The sequence below is a fragment of the Uranotaenia lowii genome, chromosome 1 (assembly GCF_029784155.1).
Source record: "Uranotaenia lowii strain MFRU-FL chromosome 1, ASM2978415v1, whole genome shotgun sequence".
NCBI lineage: Eukaryota > Metazoa > Arthropoda > Insecta > Diptera > Culicidae > Uranotaenia > Uranotaenia lowii.
In genome coordinates this window covers 141,471,661-141,480,314 of record NC_073691.1, presented here as the reverse complement: position 1 = coordinate 141,480,314, position 8,654 = coordinate 141,471,661, and the positions used below count along the sequence as shown (strand labels likewise).

The following is an 8,654-nucleotide window of genomic DNA, read 5'->3' as shown; positions in this document are numbered from 1 at the left end:
ATCCCGCGGTGCTACTTTCCAGGCTACCGCCGTCATTACAACTCCGTGTCTTTGTGGACGCGAGCGAGTTGGCCTATTGTGCCGTCGCTTACTTCAGGATTCTTGATGACGATATTCCTCGATGCGCTTTAGTAGCTGCAAAAACTAAAGTCACCCCATTACGCCCCCAATCAATTCCTCGCAACGAATTATGCTCTGCGGTGCTTGGTTCCAGATTAATGAAGTCCATAGTCGAATATCACTCTCTGAAGATCTGTCGGAAATTCTTGTGGACGGATTCCCTGACAGTCATGGCCTGGTTGCGCGCTGATCCCCGGAAATACCGACAATTTGTTGGGTTTCGTGTAGCTGAGATATTGGCACTTACGGCAGTAGACGATTGGTATTGGGTTCCATCTAACCTCAATATTGCGGACCAAGGTACTAAATGGGGAGATGGTCCTAGTTTTGAACCTGACAGTCTTTGGTACAACGGACCTGAGTTCCTGCTTCTGCCGTCCGAAGAATGGCCGAAAAGAAAGCAACCCTCCGAAGCTCCAGCAGATGAATTACGAACCGTACACGTTCATCGTCTGAAAACTGAATATTGTAAAACGTATATCAGTAAATTTTCGCAATGGGATCAGTTGATTAAAAAACTCGCTTACCTCTACCATTTTGTTCATCGTAGTCGCACAAAGAACCGTACTGATACAGATTTGAAATTCGTCGTTCTTAATCAAGCGGATTATGTTGCAGCTGAAGCGGCTCTATGGCGAGTTGTTCAGCAAGAAGAGTTTTCCGAAGAGATAGCAACGCTGAAGAAAAACTCGAAGTCTCCGTCACAAAAATGGAAGCATGTAACTAAAAGAAGTCCGTTATCAAAACTATCCCCTTTTTTCGACGAATGTAATGTTCTTCGGTCAATGAGCAGAATCGATCCTGAAGCTTCGTATTATTCCTTTAATTTTCGAAACCCAGTAATTGTGCCAAAAGACCACCCTGCTACCAATCTTCTTATTTTGCGCTACCATCAGAAATATGGGCACGCCAACACTGAAACGGTGCTCAATGAACTTAAGCAGCAGTATTATATTCCTCGAATGCGGGCCACCGTCAAGAAAACTATCAAAAGTTGTATGTGGTGTCGCGTTTACCGGGCCAAACCATGCGCTCCTAAAATGGCCCCACTTCCTCAACCCAGAGTTAAACCCTACGTTCGGCCATTCACGTTCACCGGCTTAGATTACTTCGGGCCACTGTTGGTTAAGCGTGGTCGTTGTAACGAGAAAAGGTGGGTAGCGCTATTTACCTGCCTTAGCATTAGGGCTCTACATCTGGAGGTGGTACATACGATGTCAGCTGATTCCTGCAAAATGGCAATACGACGCTTTATAGCCAAACATGGTCCTCCTCAGGAACTGTACTGCGATAACGGAACCAATTTCCGAGGCGCATCCCGAGAGTTAGCAGAGGAAGCGAAAGAAATCAACAAACAACTGGCGAAATGTTTCACGAACAACCATACGGCATGGAATTTTAATCCGCCCTCTGCTCCACATATGGGTGGCGTCTGGGAGCGAAAGGTGAGATCCGTGAAAGAAGCTTTTAAAACTTTATCACACAATCAGAAGCTCGATGACGAAGCGCTCAAGACACTACTTTCCGAAGCCGAAATGATTGTGAACTCTCATCCACTCACCATGTTGCATTGAATTTCTCAATTCAACGATTCTCGAAATAACTTTCTTTGAACATCTTGTAACATGACGTGAATATATATTTTATGAAGAAACATCGTTTAATTCAAGTAAATGACAGACTTACACTGGAAATTGATCATTTTCAACCATATTGTCCATTCTAAAGTATTACGTCTAAATCGGTTAGCGTCGTGAGACGCTAGGTAATCGCAAGTCCATTGACGGTATGGGTTCGATTCCCATCTCATACAGGGTGTTATTGATAATTTTTTAGTTGTTTACGTTTATTCAGTCTGTTAATCCTAATTCAGTCAAAATGCCTTGTTTTTATTTCAATGATTTCGAAACAATTTTAGAGGATGAAATAGGTACTTACACATTATTATGTATTAATATTCCCAGAAAATTACGCTTTTTATGAGTTTATAAAATGACCCACTTTTTTTTAAGTATGTGGTAAACCTTGCTTATGCTAGTCAATGGCAAAACGATTATATTGTCAGTTTGTCACTCAGCCAACTCATAGAAACCTCTTTTCAGAGTGGAATAAATCCGATAAGAAAAATTAATTCAACAATAATTATTTTCCCTAGTATGCAAGAAGACTGTATCCGCCCTCCAGACAAACAGCTGAGCCATAGTTCACGATCGGTATCGGAATAGCAAGGATCATATCGTAACTACTTATATTAATCCATTTAACTGTAACAACTCTATATGCATGGCTTAAAATGTATGAAGATTTTATCGCGCATGATCGCAGGGAAGTCTCAGGTCGTCTGTTGCTGTTAGGACTCCGCCTAGCGAGACTCTGTAGCTCGACTTGGAAGTGCCGTTTATCGTTTCCATTTCATCTGTCTATAGACCCTCGGAAATGGCGACGATGGATAGATATGAGAATCCCCCTCGGCAGTGGTCGTTTTTCATGAGCGCTCACTCCGTCCTACTACCTTGGTTTAGTGAGGTTAAGTTACTTTCCGGGATTCTTGGTTAAGCGGATTCACCCACGCTTTCCGAAACTTATCGGCTCGAATTCGCTCGCTGGCGGTTTCCACCCAAAATAATAGTCGAGGAACTGGGGCCACGAAGGGGTCCTCCTTCGGAGCAGATCCAGCCAGATCAAGATATATCTGTGATAATTTTTATCTTTGTCTCGTTTTCTGAAAACCTTGGCTAAATGTATATCTAGGTGTTCCAAGACTGGCGAAATACTCGATCAACGGATTTTTCCCCTGCCTTCACCTTTAATTTATTTATAATCGAATGCAAAATCGTGTATCATCAATACTGGCCATGCATTATTAATATTCGACTACGGCTGATAGACGAGAAACAAGTTGCCGGAATTGATTTCTTCATTCCGGGTTGATTTTTTCGCCAGGAAAACGGGACCGTGATTAATGGATGCGCGACAGATTTTCCCTCGGAGCAACCGCAAGTCGGTCACGTCCTAGGATTAATAATTCGTTTAACATTTGCCACCATCATAAAATCTTGGAATGGGCTGTGTGTTCGTATTTATCAAACATGTCGCCTTTGATGTCAATCTGTTTTCAACCCCTCTGGAACTAGTAATTGGAGGTTTGGATTTGCATGTATCCTCATCAGTTCGATAGTACCGTGTGAAAATTTTCTGCACACACCACACTAAATTGCATAAAATTTCTAATCACTTTTACATGTATAACACTAATAAATTTAAAATATACATTCTCAAGAATATTCTGAAAGAAAAAATCAATCAGAGTCTGAAGAGATCTGTATGATGCAGGCCCGTTCTAAGGACCCGTCCATGGGAGGGAGGGATTCATTATTCAAATTTTGCTAAAAAATAATAACAGTACCAAAAATACACAATAAATAATGAAACAGATCTCTTACATAATTTTCGTACTTATAATTCTTACACAAGTTCAAAAAATTATATATTTTTCTTATATTAAAATCAAAACAAATCACAGTAAAAGTTTCAAATTAATGATGTTTTTGATAAGACATTGATCATTTTTTTTATAAAATGGCGTTCCTTATTCTGAACTAAATGCTATAAAAATAATTTCTACGTAGTCTAGCTTTCAAATTTGAAATAAATATTCTTAAAACACAGGACAGATTTAGGAAAAAAAATTGAATTGTAAAACAACTGTTAGATCAGGTAAACCAAGATTAATTGTTAGGAAAATAATAATAATTTTATGAAGGATTAATCACCGTAATTTATGTTTATTATTTGAATTTATCGGCCTTATCGGTGAAAAGTGATGTCCTTTTCAGTAGGGACATCCATCTATAAAAATTTCATAATCTTTAGATGTCCCTACTGAAAAGGACATCACTTTTCACCGATAAGGCCGATAAATTAAAGTTATAATAATAATAATTGTTACCGTTAAACGGGCATCATGCTACAGCAGGATTAGATGCAACATTTGTATACCTACCACAACACATATTCCATTTTGATTTTAATATAATGTAATAAAGTTATCATTTAATGATAACCAAATGATGATGACATAATTTATCACATCGTGAGATAGTTTTTTTTTAGTTCTTGATTCTCATAGGAAATTTAAAAATCGAGCAATAGATGAACAAAATTTCAACATTTTTGGATGCCCTAAAAATCTTTACTCAAGTATGACGGATCGGTTTATTGATATTACATACAAACTTTATATTGCTTTTATTATCTTATTCCAACACTGTTGGTGTAAAAATATTTTTTGGGCAGTAAAAAAACTTTTTTTAATAAATATTTTGATAATCCAGTTACCAGTCTGGGCAAAAATGTATCAAAATATAAATCAAAGATTAACACTTTCATTCTCGTTCCCATATGCTGGAATATGAATGTTATGCATCACGCGTTTGTTTATTTTTGAATACCATCCATCCGAACATAATTTTTATGATTTCAGCTATCATAATTTTTTGTAGAATTTTTACTGAATGTATGCAGTAAAATTAGGCTTTTTCTTTCAAACATTTTTGACATAAAAATGTAAAATGAAATTCGAACGAAACCAACAATTACTGCAATTGATGATATAGCGTTATGCGTGTGTATTTGTTTTTCATCTTTATATACATTTCTTTTCTTTATTTTCAACTTACGGGTTGATTGCAAAATTCAGCAGTAGTGTTTTGAATTTGAAAAAAAATTAACCACGATTTGAGATGTGAATTTTTGATGCGGAAAAAAAAATTAAAGATTTATATTTTAGGAAAACTAAAAATTCAGAATTGAAAAACATAGATAAACTTACCAAAAAAATATTCCTTAAAATTTAAATAGTTTGAATAGTTAATTTGAAGTTAATTTGAAGATTAAAATAAAATATGAAGATTAAAAAAACAAGTTTTGTACCATTAAGGAAAGATTGTTTTCAATAAATAAACCTTACCATTATAAATACTTATTTATAGAATTACATTGATAACTCAAGAGAGAAGCATTTTGGTGCTTATGGTGATGATGATAATGGTTGTTTTGGTAGATTTTAGCGAACTGAACTAGAATCTTTTGTCAAATCAGACTATCACATATGGTTTTGTTGATATGGAGTTTTAAAATGTGTCAGTTTTAAGTGGAATCTACCAATGATTGATTTTACTTAAAACTGACATATTTTAAAACTCCATATCAACAAAACTGATTATCTTTCAAATCTACATTCGCGAAAAAATCTTATTCTTATTTTGTTTATTGTACTTCATTCAATTAAGGAATAATACTTTGATGATGTTGATGATGCATGATCTAAAAAAGTAAAATTCAATAGTTTAAAAAAACTTGGATCAAAAAGATGATTAGGTACAAGTAACTTTGACATTACTGCACAAAGTTTAAAAAAAATGATGCCTTTTTACCAATTTGTTAAAACCTGCATAACTATAAGATTTAGCCATAAGAAAACATCAAAAATCAAATTTGGTTTAACTTCATTAAAAATTTGCTAAATGAGTAAAAGTATACGTACACACAAAATTTTCGAGGCCGGAATTTAGCAAAATTTTGCTCAAATTTGACCAGCTAAAAACTTAGCAATCAATTGAGCAGTATTTTTTAACTTAAATTTGAGTAAACGAGAAAATAGTCAGCCGCCGAAATTTTTACTAAAGTTTCTAGCAAAAACCGGAGGAAAAGATAGCTCCATTTCTGAAATTTCAAAATTTATTGTTTTTTTTCTGAATGGGGGAATGTTTGATTTACCATTAGAATACACAAATAACTTCATATGGATTTTATTTTACAAACTTTTTTGAAACTTCATTTGAAACACTTTTCTTTGGTAAGTTCCAATTGTGGGAACACACCTTCCGGCGAGTGAACTGCCAAGCGACCAATCCTAATCCACGAACGCACCAGGGTTGTTTCCGTAGCAGCGGGTTCAAACTCGAACTATTCGTTCCCGGACTGTTGCAAAAAACCCGTCGTGTTTGCCGGCGATTGCAACCTGGAAAGAAAAACAGACAATTTTTCGATAAAAAAAATTGGAAAATCTGTACAATTTTAGATCGACGTACCTGTAAACATCCAGTGTCGATTTAGCTACCATTTCGTCGGAGAGTTGGCCACCACAAGCACCACCAACAACGAACATCCGGAACCGCACTTAATCGCGTCAACTTTTTATTTTCCTTCCAATCGGCGCGGCGGCTGCTTTCTCTGAACAAAGAAGCTGAATAAACTTCGTTTTACTAAAATCAAGTAAAATGATCCTTTTTATTACTCAAATCAAGTAAATTTAGCTTTTTGCTTACTCGAAAGTAAAAAAATATTTTTGCTAACGGAAAGCAACAGCGAATTTTTGCTAAGTGGAGCCCCGAAAATTTTGTGTGTATAAAGTAAAATACGACAAGTATTTTTGACATTACTGCACAACGATTAAAAAAAATGATGCCATTTTACCAATTTGTTAAAACCTGCATAACGATAAGACTTAGCCATAAAAACATCAAGAATCAAATTTGGTTTAACTTTATTAAAAATTCGCTAAATGAGTAAAAGTATACGTATAAAGTTAAATACGACAAGTATTTTTGACATTGATGCACAAAGATTAAAAAAAAAAATGATGCAATTTTACCAATTTGTTAAGACCTGCATAACGATAAGATTAAGCCATAAAAAACATCAAAAGTCAAATTTGGTTTAACTTCATTAAAAATTCGCTAAATGAGTAAAAGTATACGAATAGAACACTAGGTAATATAACTTTGTTCGCATGGAACGGTGAGGTCCAGTCCCCACATTTGCTGAAAAGGATATGCTCTAGTGTGCCATTAAGGACCTTACAAATCGAGTCCACCGAACATCCTACGGCTATAATGAGCCATTGATGCGATGATGCGAGTATTTAAGGACGCTGAACATTTGCACCAATTTAATGAACCTGCTATTCGATTTATTCGTCGTGTTCGCCAGTCCAGTCTATTCAATTCTACCTGATTGATGTTTATTCTGTATTTTAATTCATTTAAGGGGGGAGTAGGGTCTAACGGGTAAAAAGAAAACACTATTTTCACGAATTTTTTTAGAGCCATCGTTCAAACAAATGCTTTCAAATTTTTTGCATTATACAAAGCATTGTTGAAAGAACATTTAGTAATTTTTTCGTAGAAAAATATTGAAAAATGAGCCGATGACGGAGCACTTTCGAGGATGCCTTTTAGAAAACAGGATTTGCGGTGGACACTGTATCTCAGCACAGAATCATCTGAAGTCAAAAAATCAGAGCAAAATATTTTTAATAGATGTTTTTCTGGACCCCAACGATTTTATTTAACTTAAAAAAAAAATTATGAAATTGTTGTGGCAGATTGAAGTAAAAACTACGATTTTTCACAAAAAAATCCGCCGTTTTTTATCTGTAAAATCTCCCCAAAGTAAAGAAAAGAATATCTTTGGGGTTTGGTATTTTATATGTAGAAAATATGTTCCAAATTTGAAAAGAATCGGACAATGTGCTTTCGAGAAAAACGCGTTTGAAGTTTCTGCTCTCTCTCTCTCTCTTGCAGTATTAGATAAGAGGAGATAAAGGCCTATAATTTCTACAGTTTTACTTCGATTGACTTGAAAATTTGACACAACATTCTTGAAATGTTTAACAATAAGAAAATAAAAAAAATAAAAAAAAATCGACTTTTTGAAAGTGTTAGACCCTACCCTAGGATTTCAGATTTTAGATTTGTTTGGCTAATTGTGTGGACTTTCGTGAAAGGTTAATTCCTCTTACATGGTGTCCAACTTGTCGATTTATGAAATCAGTATTCGATGAATAAATTTTGAGGTTAGAATGGTTCGACATTACTACATTAAGCAGTTTTATAAAGAATTATAGTTCAAATATCAAATTCCTTAGTGTTAGAAGAAGATTTCTTGAAAACTCTTTTATACCTTTGAAATGCAAGAAAATGCCTAGCAGTTATTCATTTAAATATTTCGTAGAAGCACTATAATTTACCTTAACACCATAAATTTAAAAAAAATAATCTTGATTTTCAAATGGGACTATTCTTATTTCACACCCTTTTTTCATATTTTGGGTCCTGAACGCCAATTGCATCGTCATAAAAAAATAAATTTATGCTTGATTTATCCGTTGAATAATTCAAAACTAACTGTAGAAGAAAATTTCGACAATTTTCAATCATTCATATTTTAACAGCAAGGCACATAGTGGTACTATTCTTATTTCGATCACTATATGAGTCAAATATAAAATCCTTTTAACACGCTCGTCACGCTCATTTTGGTAATTTCGCTAGCTGGGCCCGAAGAAATTCTCGGAGCGAGAAAGTAGAGAGGGAGATCTCCAAGATTCGCAACGCATGGCTAAACTTAGCGGCTAACGGTAAGTGAGCGTCACCCGTTTTTTATGTGACAAGGCCTCCCGAAATACACCCATCACACAGTGGAAAAATGGTGGAAAAAATAACAAAAAGCTTTTTTTTGTTTTTTTGGTT

General features: G+C 35.1%; 1 protein-coding gene across 1 annotated transcript; it reads left to right on the top strand.

Annotated features, from left to right (window-relative positions):
* The first annotated feature begins 290 nt into the window (after window positions 1–290).
* On the top strand, window positions 291–1,694 carry LOC129737989 (uncharacterized). The gene is made up of 4 exons (XM_055729163.1): window positions 291–595; window positions 671–888; window positions 961–1,565; window positions 1,611–1,694. The coding sequence occupies exons 1-4, from the start codon at window positions 291–293 to the stop codon at window positions 1,692–1,694; spliced, it is 1,212 nt and encodes a 403-aa protein (XP_055585138.1).
* Window positions 1,695–8,654: the final 6,960 nt, after the last annotated feature.

Bases quoted from the DNA above. Each gene is read 5' to 3' on its own strand.
- LOC129737989 (XM_055729163.1), top strand. From the start codon at position 291: ATGGCCTGGTTGCGCGCTGATCCCCGGAAATACCGACAATTTGTTGGG. The intron at 889-960 runs GTAATGTTCTTC...TTCGAAACCCAG, and splicing joins ATCCCCTTTTTTCGACGAAT to TAATTGTGCCAAAAGACCAC. The intron at 1,566-1,610 runs GTGAGATCCGTG...TCACACAATCAG, and splicing joins GTGGCGTCTGGGAGCGAAAG to AAGCTCGATGACGAAGCGCT.